This window comes from Lissotriton helveticus, chromosome 4_1, assembly GCF_964261635.1.
Source record: "Lissotriton helveticus chromosome 4_1, aLisHel1.1, whole genome shotgun sequence".
NCBI classification, from domain to species: domain Eukaryota; kingdom Metazoa; phylum Chordata; class Amphibia; order Caudata; family Salamandridae; genus Lissotriton; species Lissotriton helveticus.
In genome coordinates, this window is record NC_136063.1 from 290,603,251 (window position 1) to 290,620,983 (window position 17,733).

The following is a 17,733-nucleotide window of genomic DNA, read 5'->3' on the forward strand; positions in this document are numbered from 1 at the left end:
CTGCTTTTGGCACTAGAACCACCGGACTGGACCAGGGGCTACTGGAAGGTTCTATAACTCCTAGCTCCAGCATCTTGGTAACCTCTCCATGGATGCTAGCCTTCACCTTGTCGGACAGCCGGTAGGTCTTTGACTTCACTGGTGGGCTGTCCCCTGTGTCCACATCATGGGTACACAGGTGAGTCCTTCCCGGGACAAGGGAAAACAACGTAGAGTACTGCTCCAGTATCTGGCGGCAGTCCTCCCGCTGTTCAGGAGTTAGGGTTGGGGAGAGAATCACTCCCTCCACTGACCCATCCTTTCCTTGAGACGAGAACAAGTCTGGGAGAGGTTCGCTTTTCGCTTCCTCTCCTCCATCAGTCACCATCATTAAGATGACCTCGGGCCTCTCATGGTGGGGTTTGAGTCGGTTAGCATGTAGCACCCGTAGGGGCTGTCGAGTTGTCTTAAGGTCCACCAGGTAGGTGGCCTTACCCTTCTTTTCTAACACCTCAAAGGGGCCTGTCCAGCGATCCTGGAGGGCACTTAGCTCTCCAGGCTCCATTACCCACACTTTCTGGCCAGGCTCGAACTCCACCGGGTGAGCGTTCTGGTCATACCACTCTTTCATGACTGCCTGGCTGGCCTCCAAGTTGTCAGAAGCTTGCTTCCACAACTTCGCCATTTGGCTCCTGAAGGCCAGCATGTAGCTCACCACATCCTGGGGGGTTTCCTGGGAGACTTTTCCCATCCATCCTTCACCAGGCTGAGAGGACCGCGTACAGGGTGCCCATACAGAAGCTCAAAGGGGCTGAAGCCCACTCCCTTCTGTGGCACTTCCCTGTAGGAAAATAGCAAACAGGGTATGAGGACGTCCCATTTCCTCCACAGGCTTTCATGCAGACTTCTGATCATGCCCTTCAAGGTCTTGTTGAACCTTTCTACCAGTCCATTTGACTGGGGGTGATAGGGAGTGGTGAACCGGTAGGTCACTCCACACTCCTTCCACATTGCCCGCATGTACGCTGACATAAAGTTGGTCCCCCTGTCGGACACAACTTCTTTGGGGAAACTCACTCGGGTAAAGATCCCCATCAGGGCCCTAGCCACCACAGGTGCAGTGACAGTCCTCAGAGGAATTGCCTCTGGGTACCGGGTGGCATGATCCACCAGAACCAGGATAAACCTGTGACCAGGTGTTGTTGGTGGATCCAATGGCCCCACAATGTCGATGCCCACCCTTTCAAAGGGGGTGCTAACGACAGGAAGTGGTTCCAGGGGAGCTTTCAGCTTCACCCCTGTTTTCCCACTGGCTTGGCAGGTTACACACGTCCGACAGTAGGTGTTAGACGCCACTTTCATCTGAGGCCAGTAAAAGTGGGGGACAAGCCGAGCAAAGGTCTTGTCCTGACCTAAGTGTCCTGCCAAGGGAATTTCATGAGCCAATTCCTGCAGAAAGGCTCGGTACCGTTGCGGGACTACCAAGGCCCTTGATGAACCAGGTAAGGGTACCTTGGGTTCACTGTAGAGGAGTCCTTCCTCCCAGTAAATGTGGTAGTGTCCCGCAACGTCCCCTGCTGCCTGGGCCTCGGCCTGTCGCCTCAGTCCCTCAAGGGTAGGGCACTCCTTCTGGCCCTTACATAACTCTTCCCTGGTAGGCCCTCCCTCCACATGCCACTCAGCAGGGATGGGTAGGTCCTCCAGGGAGACTACTTCCCCCTCCACGGACTCCTGGACCACCCCTGCAGGTGGCCGATCTGTCACATGGGGTGTGGAAGCCGAAGCAGGCTTCTCCTGTCTTCGAGTCTGTCCCTTTTTGGCAGCGGGCTGGGCCATTGTTCCAGGCTCCAACCCGGGCGAACTCCCTCTCTGGGCAGTCGCAGACCTTGTGCTTGCACAGGCCCAGTCAGGTGTACCCAGCATCTCTGAATGCGTCCGGTATTCCACCTCTCTCCAAGCATTGTGCTCCATGTCATTCCCCAGCAGACAATCGACTGGCATGGCAGGGCTTACGGCAACTCGAAGTGAACCTGCAACCCCTTCCCACTCAAAGGGAACCTCGGCCACAGGGTAGTGGCCCATTCTGCCGTCAGCCATCGCGGCGGGGTGGAGTACGTTGGGAATCACCTGCTCTGGAGACACCAGTTGACTTCTCACCATAGTCATACTGGCTCCTGTATCTCTCAGAGCCTCCCCTCTCTGGCCATTGATGGTGATCCACTGCCCATACTTGGTAGTATTTGGGGGCACCTGGATCTTAGGAACCATCTCCCGTTCCCCCAGGGACACTAAGGTGACACCCGCCCACTCACCCCCCTTATCTAAGGGCAACTCCTCCCCGAGTGCTACACTAGCTACTCCCGGGGCTTTTCCTCCGGTGGGAGGGGGTGGTCTCTTTGGGCATCTGACATATCCCTTATAATGTCCAACACCACCACACTCAAAACAGTGGACAACCCTTGGCTGCTGGCTCTGGCCAGGATGAGGGTTTCTGGGCGGGTTAGCCTTAGGGGTGAAACCTGTTCCCTTTCCCTGGAAACTGTTTTGGGGACGCTTTTTATCTCCCCCCTCCTTCTTCTGAGGGGCGCCCTGTCCGCCCCTTTGGGAATCCCCTCCAGTCCCCTTTGAGGACACCCGGGTACTTGCCCAGATGTCCGCCTCCTCTGCAAGCTTCCGGGGGTTGGTCAGCTTGCTGTCCACCAGGTGTTGGCGCAGCTCGGGAAAACATTTCTCGAGTAGATGCTCTTTAAGAAAAAGGTCATATAAACCCTCATAGTCCTTTACCTCGCTGCCCTGTACCCAGCCCTCCAATGCCTTCCTCGCATAGTCCAGGAAATCCACCCAGTTCTGGGTGCTTAACTTGTGGCTCCCCCTAAACTTTTGGCGATACTTCTCCGGGGTTAGCCCAAACTTACTGATCAATGCTAACTTCATGATGGGGTAGTTGGTCTGCTCCTCCGGTTCTAAGGCTAACAAGGTGTCCCGACCAGTAGGAGGCATGTACTTGTACAACCCACCCCCCCAGTGTTTCTCCTGGATCCCATGGGCTCTTAAGGAGACCTCATAGGCAGCCAGCCATTTGGCTATATCGTCCCCCTGACTATAGCTGGCAACTATATCCTTAGGCAGGTAGGGTCTGGACTCCCTGGTTGGTTCTCTGGTTTCGCTGCCACCATTTGGAGAGTTGGCGAGTCCTAACTGTAGAGCCTTGAGTTCTAGCTCTTTTAGTCTAAGCTCATGAGTCATCCTCTGTTCCTCCCTCCCCTGTTCTAACCTGGCTAACTCCCACTTCAGCTTCCTTTTTTCCCTCCTGTCTGTTAGTTCAGCTTCGGTCAAGCTTCTTCCGGAGACACTACTGCCCCGCCTTGAGTAGGTCATTGGTCCGGGGAGTAGGTTTCCCACCTCTGGATGGAACAATCCCTCTACCCCTACGACCGTGTCCCGGTCCGTCCCCTCTTCCTCCTCCTTCCCTTCCCCATGTGCTGCCACCCAAGCCCTCAAGCTGGTCTGGAGCTCCCCCTTCTTGGCACCCCGCTTAAAGAACACTCCCATCTGTTGACAAAAGTCCCTAAGCTGGGTCACAGAATAAGTGTCCAGTTCTTCCAATGCAAATTCCATTTTGCTAAAGGCAAATCAGGGACAGGCACACAAAAAGAATGGAGTTACAAGGGGCAATCTGAAGCTACCTCCACCCCACCACCAGGAATGAATTTGGAAAAAGCAAAAGTAAAAATTAGGAAGGCCGCCAGGAGAAAACTCCTGGTGTAGGTCAGTGGATTACACTTAGTTACTGCAGAGTAGTCGCAACCACAGTTCTCATCCCACCGCTAGACACCAATATGTTGGACCTAGAGTTGTCAGGTCACCTAGGGTAGCCTGGCCTAGGGTAAGACAGTCAATTATTAGAGGCACATGTGTAAAGGTTGCACACCACCCAGCAGTAACTCAATGCAATTCCACTCAAAAATGACACTACACCGGTAATTATGGAAAAATATGGATTGCTTTATAAAAATAGTTTGGTTTATCTCTTTCTTTTTACACCAATATTTCTCCTTATATTTCTTCTCACTTTGCGTATCAGGTAACACTTACAAATTCATTTCATAATTCTATTGTCAGTTTCATCCAAAGTTCAATTCTACTTCACTCACATTTTCTAACAGAGCTACACAGTTAATGAAAGTTGGGAAGGGTTAAAAGAGACCAATCTACACAGTTCCTGCAGTAGAGCATTAGCATTCAAAAGGTGTTTCCAGGAACTCTCACAATTGATTCCTTTGATTTTTAACTCTCACCCCGCTCCAGGTTAGCTGAAGAAGGAACACATCCTGCTCTGTAATCCTTGCGTAGGATGATTTCCACTCTGTCCCCAGGAAGGAGCTGTCCTCTCTTAATAGCTCCTAGAAGACCTTTTACTGAAGACAGTTTATTCACTGACCCCGTTATCTCGGAGCTTTAAGCTCTAGTCAGTTGAAACCCTTTCAAACCATCACCCTCAAAGGTCTCCACCTCTAGTCACAGGGCAATCTTCTGCTACCACGGAGGGAGCCCACCAGTCTTACATAGCTGGGGCGGTTTAGATCACTCGGCCACGCTACCGGCCGACCGGATTAACCAGGGACACTCCTCCTCTCACTGACTTCTGCCGTTCCTAGCTGCAGTCCTCAGCCGGCAGGACTACAGGCGTCTCTGGAGACAGGACCCGCTTCCCCAATCACACGACAACCTTTCCCCCCCTTCCTCCACCTTACTTGGGCTGTTCGGCGGAAAGCGAGGGCAAAGTCCTTCCACGCCCGTTCTCCAGCTGATCTTCTCCCGGATAACGGGACCTGCGCACTCGCGCAAGCGGCGAAGGGAGGTCAGACTGGGGTTGCCGGTGAACTAGTCACCCGCGCTGCTCACGTTGAACCCTCGTTGTTGGCGCCACTGCTCATGCGTAGGGAAGTAGTGTCTCCACCGGGCGACACCTCAGCTGCGCGAGAATCCGGTTCACTTCCTGGCCTGCGCAATATCCAGCACTACTCCAACCCCTCACAATGAAGGCACCACGGAGCCTGCGCGAGGTTAAGCGCTCCTTCGCTCATGCGCAACACCTGTTACGGCCTTGGAAGTCACACACCTCTACTTCAGAGGCTCCTCGGACAGCGCAGGGCACCTCAATTCTCTCGGGTCTCCTTCTGGTTAGTCGGTAAGGTGATCTGGCGAGGGGCGAGAGGGCGGGGAAAAAGCTTCCTTCAGTCAGCGACTCATTAAGCAGGAGCCGAAAGGTTCACAGGGCCAATCAGTAACCAACCGATGCCTCCAGACAATCAAGACTTAGCAAGAGGGTTTGGTCAGGGGTGAACGGGGGAACGTCTTCATGAAGAGGCTGCCTACCCCACTGATAAGCTAACTACTCCTTGCGCGTCCACCTCCCCACACCACTGCCTCTCTCCTCAAGCTCAATAGACTGCACAAAATGGCTTCCTGATCTCTGCCCTTATATAGCCTGTCCACCCAGGGTCCAGTAGGGTCTAGAAGGTTCTAGAAGGCTCTATGTTAACCTATGGGGCTTTCCAGGGGATGGCAGTTGTGACAGTTGAAAACCACCATCTTGTAGATCTAAGTGAATTCCAGTCAGAAAAGGCACCTTGGCCTGAGGTAAAAGACTATGGGGGCCAAAGAGCATCTATCCCCCAGGTCAACACCATAAAAAATCTAGTGGACACAAAAAGATAAAAAGGGTATGAGGGGCAAAAAGGGGACAAAATAAATAAATAATAGGAGGGGCTACGCAAAAGGCCAGACAGGTCTAACACCATGCATGTCGTTTAATGAGTGGATTCAGTGAGTATCAATAAGGTTTTGCATAGTGTGAAATGTAATGCTACTTGTGATATGGTATATTGATTCGGTGATTTCATTTGTAATTGTGCTTTGTCAATGATGATGTGCTTTGTGCCTGGTTTGGAAAAAGTTGAAGTTTAAAGTTGTTCTGTATTTCATTGTGTTGTAGTGTGCTGCAGATTACATTTTGTTAAAGATATTGATTTTATGAGGTTCATGTAAAGGATTTGGATTTAAGGAGGACTCGAGTTCGATATAATATTGTCTGATGAACAAGGTGTGGTGCCAGGTTAATTATAGGTTGAACTTTTTGAAACCATTAACAGTCTAGTTGTGAGTGAGAGCTAATAAGGAGAGGTGGTGTTTATTCTATGTGGAAGGCTTATCAATGCTCATTTCAAGGGTAGGTTGTTGCTGGTTAAAAGGCCTATCTCTGTGTACAATGGTGGTGCTTTTGAGATGCTATTTCCCTTTATCTTCATCAATTTGATTTCCTTTCCGTGTCCCAGTAGGGAGACAAAGGGCTTATGTGTTTTGGTTTGTTGATAATATGTATTATTTTAAGGTTTGTTTTGAAATGATATTGTGATTGATCGGAGCCGAGACCTGCAAGTTTTGAAGCACTGAATGAATGGGACTGCGTGGCCAATGAGAAATCACATCAGAAAATGGTCTGATTGGTATGGGTGTGAAAAAGTGACTGGATGCCAGATTACGTTTACGGAAGGGGGAATGGCTTGAGAATGTGTTAGAGACTGTGGGTGTATTTCCTGCAATTGTTGCTGATTTATTCTCAAAGTAAAGAAAAGAAAGATAAAACTAGAAGTGAGATAGAGATTGAGGATAAGAGTAATTCCGAAGGAGAGGATACATTCATGGATTGTTTCTTCATTGAAGCTAGACCATCCCCGTATAACGAGATTCTTGTTCAAGTGAGAGAAGATGAAGCAGGAGAGCCAAGTATAAGGAGAGAGGAACAAGAGGCTGGTCCATCTTTCCAAAGGGAAATGAAAACAGTGGAGATTAATATTTTTAAACTTCAAGAGAATTTGGATGAAGCGATACAAATGGGAATTTATAGTGATAAAATGTCAATGTTTAATAATGATGTATTGGTGTTTTTGAGTGCAGAAGCAGGGAAACGTGCTCAACCTGCAAATGAAAAACTTGAGAAACTGGCAAAAAAAACAGTAGCAGATTTATCTAAAAACAGAATTGTGACACCTTTAGAATGAGGCTAACCAAATGCGATTTGCAAGAATAAAAGTTTGCCCCTTTGTGAGACAATTTAAGAGAATTACCTAATGTGAACAGAGACTTGAAAATGTAACAAGGCACATACATTTTGCAACGTTTAGTGAAGATCTAGATGCATTGTTTTCATGTGTAGTACCTAAAGATTTGTATGGTGAGTGTAAGACAATAGTACAGTGGCCAGATCAGGAACCACAAAGAGATTCCCCTCTTTGTAAAGCAGTCTTACATTGTCATGCAGACGTATACTCATGTAATTGAGCCCTTGAAAGGTTCCACAGAAACAAGTTAATTGGTTGAAAATTATGAGAACCACACAAAATGCAGGTTTAGCAGTACAAGCGTATTATGAGAGATCAATGCAGATTTACAGACAGCATAATGGAGTTGATGGCCTGGCGTGTCAGAATTTGTTTCAGCTTTTGGGTACACAAGATAAAAAAAAATTGTGGAGATCAACTGATGAGAAGTATATATTGCCAGTTTCAGTGCTACTGCAGATGGGAGAACAAATGCATAGACCTACACATAACCATTCAAGTCTGCTTTGCTCTAATTTGCACGCTGCGAAAGATCCTTCCTCTTCTGCCAGATGATTCCCAAGCATTGGTAGTGAGGAGCATAGTGCTAAGCAGACTGGATTACTGTAATTCCCTATATTTGGGGGCCCCCCAGTATATCATCCAGGGGCTGCAACGGGTGCAGTCGGCAGCAGCTAAGGTGGCTCTGAATAGATCATGGAGCTCCTCCACAACTATGGCACTGATTGATCTCCATTGGTTGCCAATAAAAGAGCGGATAAGCTTCAAGTCACTATGCATCGTTTTCAGAGCGGTTCATGGATATGGACCACTGCCCCTGCAGGATAAATTCAACTGGTATGAGCCTTCTAAACAATTACGGTCTGCCAATACAGGCTTAATACCGGTTCCCAGATTTAAACGAGCCAGAATGGGGGGTAGGGCCTTTAGTGTAGCAGCTGCACAGTTGTGGAATAGGCTGCGACAGAATCTTAGGCTATCTGACTCTCTGATGGAATTTAGGAAGGGTCTGAAAACCCTATTATTTCCTAGAAGTTAGTCAATCTATCATCATCACTTGAGCCGCAGGTGCAGTTGTCCCGGGTTTGTCTGAGCGCCAGGATGCCCGTAGGGTGATAGCAGCGCTATATAAAAACCTGATGCAATACAATACAATACAATATGGGATGTTAAGGCATGATCTATTTAAGAAAGTGATTTAATCTTTATTTTCAAATATTGCAGAAAATATGAGTCAAAGGTGTATAATATACCAGCAGGTAAATGTGCGGAGAAGTAAATCAGTAACTGTGAGCCATGTGGATCAATTAGAAGATCCCTTCTCACTGCTGCAGGTGAATATCGTAGAGGTGCCCACCCTGTAATGGTCTTAAATATATTTTAATGGTCATTTGTTTGTTTTCAGAATAGATTGGAGCATGCCCAAATAGGTAATGAGACTCTTTGACTGTAGCCAAGCTATTTTTGAGGGAGCTAATCCTAAGATTTGGTTTGCCAGCGTTGGTACATACAAGGCCTTAGACCCACTAATAGTGGTTTACAAATTTACTTTGGGGTTTCCCCCCAGTGAAAGGACATTTCCCCTGTAGATCATGTGGGGTCTGTGCTCAGACCACTCACTCAACACAGAGTGACATTGGCACCACAAGATTATGGGAACAGAGGCAGCATACAAACTGCAACAGTGAAAGATTGATCTACCTTCTCTCTTTTCCATGTGGTCTTAAATATGTCGGAATGATGACACGAAGAGTGAAAATTCAGATTATGAAACACAGAAGCACGGTTAGATGCAACAAACAAGCAACCAAACTGACTGGTCATTTCCTTGAGAAAGGACACCACACAGATGAATTACAGCTGACAGTCCTTGCCAAACCTAACATACCACCCTTTGTCACCAAATCACACAATACCTTTTCATTAAGGTACAAAAATGGGTACACAGGTTACACAGCTACAGAGACAGTCTGAATGATGAGATCCTGTGGCCGTCCATTTCTTGATCCCCGGTTGTATCCTTATAACTAGACAAGCCTATCTTCTGTGAAATAAGGCCTTTTCATGTATTACCACCTTTCTGTTGACATGCCATTACTCGCATACCTTTTGGAAACCTTAATACTTCACATGTTCCCTTTTGCTTGGGACAAATGAAATAACCTTGTCGTGTAGTTTCAACTAATCAGTAGGAAATGCACGTTTGTGGACGACATAGACTTTGGGATGGTGCTAGACTTGATTCTGTACACACCTCCTGCATATATTGTCCCATGGACCAGCTAGCTCACAGTGCCACCGTAGCCCCCCTAAAACCTAGACAGGGAGCGAACAGTTTTGGTAACCAGTGAACAAGACAACCCTGTTCCCTCAGGAACCGTGGTAATAGACCTAGAAGATTTAGTTCTTACACTCATGCTCTCGTTTGCCCAGAGAAAATTTACAAAGAATGCACAAAGGGAGGGTTGTAATATTTATTCAACCAAAGTGATTATTGTATAGAACACATATGTGCTGCAATGATCAATAGGCAGAAGCAGATGAAAGTTATTATAAGTGTCAGGACAGTGAACAGAACAAAGGGTTCCACTGTTGTGCTGAAACAGCGTATATATATGCAAGCATATAAAATAATATAATGATCTGACGCGCTTCTACTATGCAGACCCTAAACTACATGTCTAGGGTGTATGTATATGTTCTGCCAGAAAACCCTTACTGGATGATCCAACCCCATCCCCTGGTGGGCAAGAATGTAGGACCCCGTCTTGGTGACGAACTGGACATCCTTCACAGAGATGTCAGTCAGCTGCTGGGTGAAAGCATCAGCATGTAGGGACCTCTCGAAGTCAGCAGGAGTGCCTCCTCTGATTGTACCCGGAAACAGATGTTTATTTATGGAAAAAGGCATCCTTGCCTTGGGCCGAGATTGTGATCAGGCTGCCGTTGTTTGTATTCCCTAGATAGCCGTGTCGCTATATGTACGTAAATAAAAAACCCATTTGCACAACCTACGTGCAGGCCTTGTACATAATGCCAAGGCAATCTGATAGTGTTCATGCGAAGAAGGTTGGTGTAAACATAGTTGTTGCTTCCAGGAAACGCACCCAAAGTGTCACAAATGCAAATGTGTGTCAAAGTCGATGTGGAAAGTGAAGGCAACTTTAGAAAGGAACTGTGTATATGTAAAAATGGCAAAGTTTCCTACTAGTCTTGACTGGGACAAATGACACCAACTCCTAGGACAAAAGTCGACGAAGAAGCTATCTAAAGCAAAATATCCTATTACTAAAATCAACCGCATATGTAAAGGAATTTGATAAAACTTTAATGTTAAAATAATGATAAAAAGGTGACCCAGATTTAGGGTTAGGGAGGTATTTTCTGAGTACAATATTTGGATTTCTCCTCAGTCAGAGGTAATTTGTATTCCCTAATTTGTTTTCTGTAGATGAGTTTTTCTTGCTCTTCCAGATTTGTCCTCCAGATTCGCTCTTGTCGGCGACACTCCTGCTTGAGCGTTCTGTGTCTGTCATTATACTAAGGGGCTTATGGAGAAAGTCTCTTTAGCATGACTTACCTAAGGGGGGCTGGCCTGTTAGCCGCCATCTCCAGCTACACTGCAAAAGCATCCGCACCTTTATCTACATAAAATGTTAATGGCTATGCCATCCAGTGGGTTGGGCAGGGATTCAGCTGAAAACCCCTTCCAATTTCTTAACCTGGACTTACTCTTAAAGGGCTGCCAACTTCTAACTGTGGAGGAAGATATAAAAGAAAAAGTGACTGTGCCATGGTCATACCAGCGGAGGGAACTAACTGATTGATTGGACACCCTGGTATCATTAGGAAAAATACCGCCTATGGTGTGACCTGCCTCATGTGTGGGGGCTGATACCAATTGAATCATTCCCAATCTGAAGAAGGTATCAATAAGTGCTAGAGAGTCTTGGTTGTTGTTCTCTTCAAGATGAAAATTCAAATTGTGAAAGATGGTCAGACACCTATTAGTTATAAAAGGTTCAATTAAGTAGCTTAGCTCATTTAAAAAAGGGGGATCTGGGTCCTGGAGGTCTATATACCAGCAGGCCTCCAAATGAACAGGTAGCTGATTGCATAAGTTTAAAGTACAGGGCTTCACAAGTCTTTAGATTAAACCCAGATTCCATCAAACATTTATACTGAGCACAATAGCCTATCCACCCTTAGAAATGAGTATTTTGACGGAATGGCATCAACTAGGTCTGGACCAGACGTTTCTTTGGCCCAGGTCTCAGTTATAAAGACCCAGTCAGGGTCCCAAGAAGCCAGAAAAACAGCGATAAGTAAAGATACCTTTAAATTCAGTATTTCTCTTGTCACATTTGCTGATTTTCACAGAAAGAGGTCAAATGATAGGCTAGGCTTTTGATAAATCGCAGCTTATTTTTGTAACCTGGGATTGGTATATACAAACTCCCCCCGCTTGCAGTCTACGAAAGTAAAGTTAATTATGTGACAATGTTACTGGGGTACAGAGACTATGAAAGGAAAGGCTGTAGGATGTCATTTTATGTATCTCGTCATAGCTTTTTTTTAAATATGTGAAATTAGCAAAATGTTTTTGAAATGCTTCAGTTTTAATGATGTGTAGAGTTGTAACTGATGTATTGATGAGGTTGCTTCTGAAACAAAATATTTAGTTCACACAGAAGTCTAAATTATGCTATGAATAGTTGGGCCGCATTTTCCTGTGGTACACCTTTATTTTTAAAATAGAAGCAGTTTTCTTGTGTTCTGTTCAACTTGCTCCTGCTCATTCCCACCTCCCAAAACTGCTCCCACCCTACTAACAATGAACAGAGGAGTTGTTGGAAGCTTCATCAATAATACAAGAGATAAGCAACTGGCCACAGGGAAAACACCCAGAACAGATGGGTTCCCCTATTAGGCTACATAAAAAATATTTGGAGCATAGTCAATTCATCACCTGAGCTTACCCATAGAGCTCTTTATTCATTCACCGTGGACTTGAAAATGGCAATATCAGATTCAGGAAATCAGTTGTTCACTCAGGCATTCGAGTAGACCCGTTGACTTATGAGTAGTGGCTGACTTACATGCAGAAGGCCTACTGATCAGATGCCTAAAGCTGGACTGCTCCTTTCCATCACCCATAGGAACTTTTTCTAGTGCACTAGTGGAAGGGACTATTAGACAGTTTTAGATTGAGCCTTCTGCTTACCCACTAGCACCCACATTAGAGCTGTGAGGCCAGTAAATGGGGTAGGTGATAATTAAAAATAAATACATCATGATCAACAACATAGCCTCATCTACTGCAATCTTCTTAGGATACCCACCTTATTCAATTTCTTCACAGACACCTTGTTTTTAGTCCAGTGCTTTTGTGTGACGTCCTATGCATTCTGAAAGTTATAATGCTAGTTTGCTTCCATTGAACTCCCCAAAAGCAATGTATTAACAAGCGTTGGCATAGCCAATAGGTCTCGCCTTTGGGACCTTATAAGTGTTTAGCCATGCAACACTTGATGTTGTTGCACCAAAGATATTGTACTGGATAACTAAACACTTATAAGGTCCCAAAGGGGAGACCTATTGGCTATGCCAATGCTTTTTTTTTTTAAAGGACAAGCAGTGCTATCAGGCTCCGTCTGCCACTTAATCCACCACATCCCACGTAGATGCTGCAGTCATCTTTGAGAGAGGTAGAGAGAGAGAGAGGTAGAGATAGAGAGGTGGAGAGATGTGGAGAGGTAGAGAGAGAGGTATAGAGGTGTAGAGAGGGAGAGGTAGAGAGAGAGGTAGAGAGAGAGGTAGAGAGAGAGAGGTAGAGAGGTGTAGAGGTAGAGAGGTGGATAGGGGTAGAGAGTGGTAGAGAGAGAGGTAGGTGTAGATGTAGAGAGGTAGAGCGTGAGAGGTAGAAAAAGGTGTAGAGGTAGAGAGAGTTAGAGAGAGAGGTAGAGAGAGATTTGGAGAGGTAGTGAGATGGTAGAAAAAGGCGTAGAGGTAGAGAGAGTTAGAGAGAGAGGTAGAGGTAGAGAGGTGTAGAGAGGTAGAGAGAGAGGTAGGTAGAGAGGTAGAGAAAGGTAGAGAAGTAAAGAGGTATAGAGAGAGAGGTGTAGAGAGAGAGAGAGAGGTGTAGAGAGGTAGAGAGGGATAGATAGAGAGAGGTAGAGAGAGAGAGAGAGGTAGAGAGAAAGAGAGAGAGAGAGCGAGGTAGAGATAGAGAGGGAGAGAGAGAGGTAGGGAGAGGTAGAGAGAGAAGTAGACAGAGAGGGGTAGAGAGAGGTAGAGAGAGAGAGAGAGGTAGAGAGGTAGAGAAGTAGCAAGGTAGAGAGGTAGAGCTAGAGAGGGGTAGAGAGGTAGAGAGGGGTAGAGAGGTAGAGGTAGAGAGAAAGGTAGAGGGAGAGGTAGAGAGAGTTAGAGAGAGAGGTAGAGGTAGAGAGAGAGGAGCAGGCCCGAGAGTCACAATTTTCGAGAACAGCACAGAAGGAGGCAATCTGTTTGTAATAGCCTCAACCCTCCGGAGGAAAAAAAAACAGACCTAAAGCTTAAAGAGGAATTTAAGAAGGATCGGACCGTTTGTTTTTCTTGGCAAAGACTCAAAAGGTGGGGTCAGAAAAATATAACAAATGAAAAACTTCTCACTGTATAATCTGTTTCAAGTTTAAAGAACACGGAAGATAATGTGAGGGAAACAGGAAGCCGCTGAAATATTAAGAGGTGAAAATACATTATTTAGACTTTAATAATTTCTACATTAGAAATAACTGAAATGGCTGGGTGCGCCTCCTCTAGACCGAGCCTCTCGCCCAGGTGGTAGTGAACAATAAGATCTCAGAGGTTTTTACTCTGGATAGAGGGATGCAACAGGGGTGTCCTCTTTCACCGCTACTTTTCGCCCTCTCCCTAGAACCACTGGCTGGATACGTCAGGATCCCTCTCTACGGGGGCTTCGATGGGCTGACGGGTGGGAAGATAGGTTTCGCTATACGCGGATGACAACCTCTTATATCTCGCGAATCCTCGTAAGTCCCTTATCGTGGCCTTGGACATTTTTACCAACTTTGGAAAGAACTCAGGGTACAGTATTAACTGGAGAAAGTCACTCCTTTATGTTCTTTGTGGAACCCCCCCAATAATCCAGCGCAACTGCCCCATCAAGGTAGTCACGGAAGGGTTCAAGTACTTGAGAATTTTATATCAAAGGAGAAGATTGTCAGATATGAGAAGAATCTCCTGCCACCTTTGAGACGGCTAAAGAGGGACACCATTACCTGGAAGACACTTCCGCTGTCCCTATTAGGTCACGCTGCGCTATTTAAAATGATGGCGCTGCCACGATTCCTCTACGCCCTCCAAAACTACCCGGACCTAGTCCCGCAGAAATATTTTGCAGCCATCGAAGCCACCCTAAGGGACCTGCTGTAGAATGGAAGGCCCCGAATATCCTTGCAGAAACTTACGCTAGAGTGGTATGACGGCGGGATAGCCCTCACTGACATTCGGAAATACTACTGGGCGGTGTATCTCTCCGCCATAAATCAGGGCACTTACTGTGACGGAAATGACCCTGGGTATGGGATGGACACATGGCTCCTCCCAGGCGGCAATTTCGAGGCTGCACTCTATTCTAGGCCCAATAGGTACCCTCTCACGGGACCAACAAAACACTCTTTCCAACTCTGGCATATTGTCAACCGCAAACTGGGATGGGCCGACAAACTTACACTGGCCACTCCGCTGTGGACTTCTAAAGATTGGGTACATTGAGCCGCAGTAAAGGTTTTCACAACTGGGACCTGATAGGGATATCTCACATAAAAGACCCGTGGGGCCCTGATGGAGTGGTTCCCTTCGCTTCGCTCCAGCACACTTATGAACTGGCGCACACGGAGCACTTTCGATACCTGCAAGTTAGGCATTCCCTCCAGGCGAACATCCCACCGGGGACACAGCTCCCGGAATCCTCCCCCCTCGAGGACAGGTTGTTAGATGGCCACCTCCCGGAAAGGGCTATTTCCCTCACATACAAAAAGCTGATTAACCACATCCCGGACCCCCTGCTGGCACTTAAAGGGAAGTGGGAGGCGGATGGACTTGAAATCGACGATGGAGAATGGAGAGAGGCACTGGCATCCCCCAAAGAAATAAAAATTTCAGCTAAACTGAGATTAATTCAGTTGAAAATATTGCATCAAGTATATATTTCTGGCACCAGGCTGATGTTGATGGGCCGTAGAGAAGATGGTCTCTGCAGGAGGAGATGTGGGGAGAGGGGATCCTTTTTTCACATAATATGGGAATGTCCCGTGCTGCAAACCTACTGGAAGTTGGTACACGAATGTATGCAGAAGGTGTGGGGGGTGGAGCTGCGCCCAGAGGCGCCTATTTAACATTTGGGAACCCACAGATCTTTCGTCCAAAGGTAAAACATGGGCAACACTAGGATTGGCAATCGCTAAAAGGAACATAGCACAGTTGTGGGGATCCTAAGCTCAGCTCCTGGAAGAATGATATGGATTGGTGCATGGTCCAAGAAAAGACGGTTTATGTAGCACGGGACTGCACCCGGAAGTGGGTAGGCATATGGTCCAACTGGAATTATTATCGCGGTAATTTGTGTGAACCCCCCCTTGCTGCACCCATTGACGATTTAATCACAATGTAAAGACTTCTGCACTGATAGTATCCAAGGACACTCTCTTCCAGCCATGATACACCTGTAATGTATATATGATGATCTCTTGTGTAAAATGTGATTACTGTATGTGTTGACCACCCAATTTCATTGCTTTACCAATAAAAAGATTTATTAAAAAAAAAAAGAAATAACTGAAAAATGGCAAAAGTTACCTCGAGAAAAGCAAGAAGGGGAAACAAACATCACTGAGTTGTTGTCTTAAATTCCTTACCTCTCATAACTCATTCCAAAAGGCAATTCACGAGTCTACCACAAGATGGCTGAGCGAGCAGCCGCATCTTATGTTAGCAATGTGACAATTACAGCTGAACCATAAACGTGTTGGCAAGCACAGCGCATTCCAAGGGGCGTGTCGGATGGAATGCTAATGCACCTCAGTCAGACACAGAAAATTGTAATACAGTACATACGAGGAGACTGATAACAAAACCCGACAAAGCGCCTCTTCAGACATGCAACGTATTCTTTCTGATCAAAGGGGCATTAATGGGAGTGCATGTTAGGAAAACAAGCGGGCCACGCGGCCGCAAAAGGAATTCGAGGTATGCAGTTGGCACCGGCCACGCTGCTGCTCGCGCACAAGAGAGGACAGCCAGATGGCGCCAAGGGTGCCCTCGAACGATGCGCTTGAGCGATGCGCTTAATGAGGAACAGATAGGTAAGGCAGATGGCGGCTGCGCGCGTAACTGTGCGCCTAACCGCAAACACTAGGCCACACAAAAAGCTGTGGCGGCTTTTTAAAGCCCACACTAAATGTCTCTGCCAGAGCAGCGCATGCTCAGGCGAGACCTAAAAAAAGTGCAGGACTGTATTCACACTATCGCTGATGACATGGAATGAAGTGGCCACCTAACTTCTCTTTCATAATGAGCACACCACTTACTGTTCTCCTAGGCACCACTGTTCTTTACTGCTTGTATAGAAGTTAAGTTTGAGTCAGTATGCAGAAGCGTCAAAGATTGGCTTATCCATTGTCATCATTAGAACTTTTCTAACGCCTATCATGTACTTAGTTCTTTTTTCTTACAGCACACCTTCTTCCTGAATGTAATGCACTTTGCTTCTTTTTTAATTTAGTTATCTCTTTTCACCTCTTTCCCCCTACCCAACATGCTGCTTAGAAACAAGTGAGGCAGTCTTGAAGTCATAAATTAAATACGTTAAGCAGAATGAACTTTTGCTGGACAAAGAACAAAACTGTTTTTACGCTCCTGGGTCCCACAAAAGAGGCTGTCAGTTGTGTGATTAGGAAGAAGGTTGCTGAAGTTCAGGAAAAGCTGTAAGGTGTTTTTCAAAGGATGCAGGAGATAGGGTTTGTGGTCAGTTGGTGACAGAGCAATGTATTCTTGATTTCTACTGCCGACAAGTTCCGGAAGGAACAGTGCACCTGGGAATGTACTTACTTTTGGTCAATTCCTTAAATTAAGTCAAACTTGTTGATTTACTTGACTTTGTTTGTGAGACAGTGCCTGCTGAAACACTCTGGGCTTGTGTTTGTTGCAGATATTGGTATTAATCTGACAGATCCGATGTTCAGAGGAGTGTATCGGGAGACACAGAAACATCAAGGTGAGTGTTTTGTTTGTATTTTGTGACAAATACATTAAATATTGAAAGTGAAGGGGCCTTGTGTTCTACAAGTAGTAGTTTGTGTGTAAAACATTTAATAAGCCAGTCAAGAACCCAGTAGACCTATTTTTATTTATTGGTAGGATAACCAGTGAGCCCTTACTGTGTTGCAGATAACAATTTAGTGCTCACATTAGGTTTTATACACTTTTAGAATTGCTACAAAAAAGCACAGAACGAAATGCTTCAGGTACACAGAATACAACAGGTGCCTTATCAACTTATATATAAGCCTCAATGCTGCTGAATCACAACATTTTTGACACATAATACATATTGTTTTAAAAGTTTAAC

At 46.2% G+C, this 17,733-nt stretch overlaps 1 protein-coding gene across 1 annotated transcript in view; it reads left to right on the forward strand.

Annotated features, from left to right (window-relative positions):
• Positions 1 to 17,733, forward strand: part of TATDN1 (TatD DNase domain containing 1) — a 216,552-nt gene that overhangs the window by 35,966 nt on the left and 162,853 nt on the right. Inside the window, 1 exon segment of the mRNA XM_078686792.1 lies at positions 17,314 to 17,379. Coding sequence (XP_078542918.1) covers positions 17,314 to 17,379 — 66 coding nt within the window.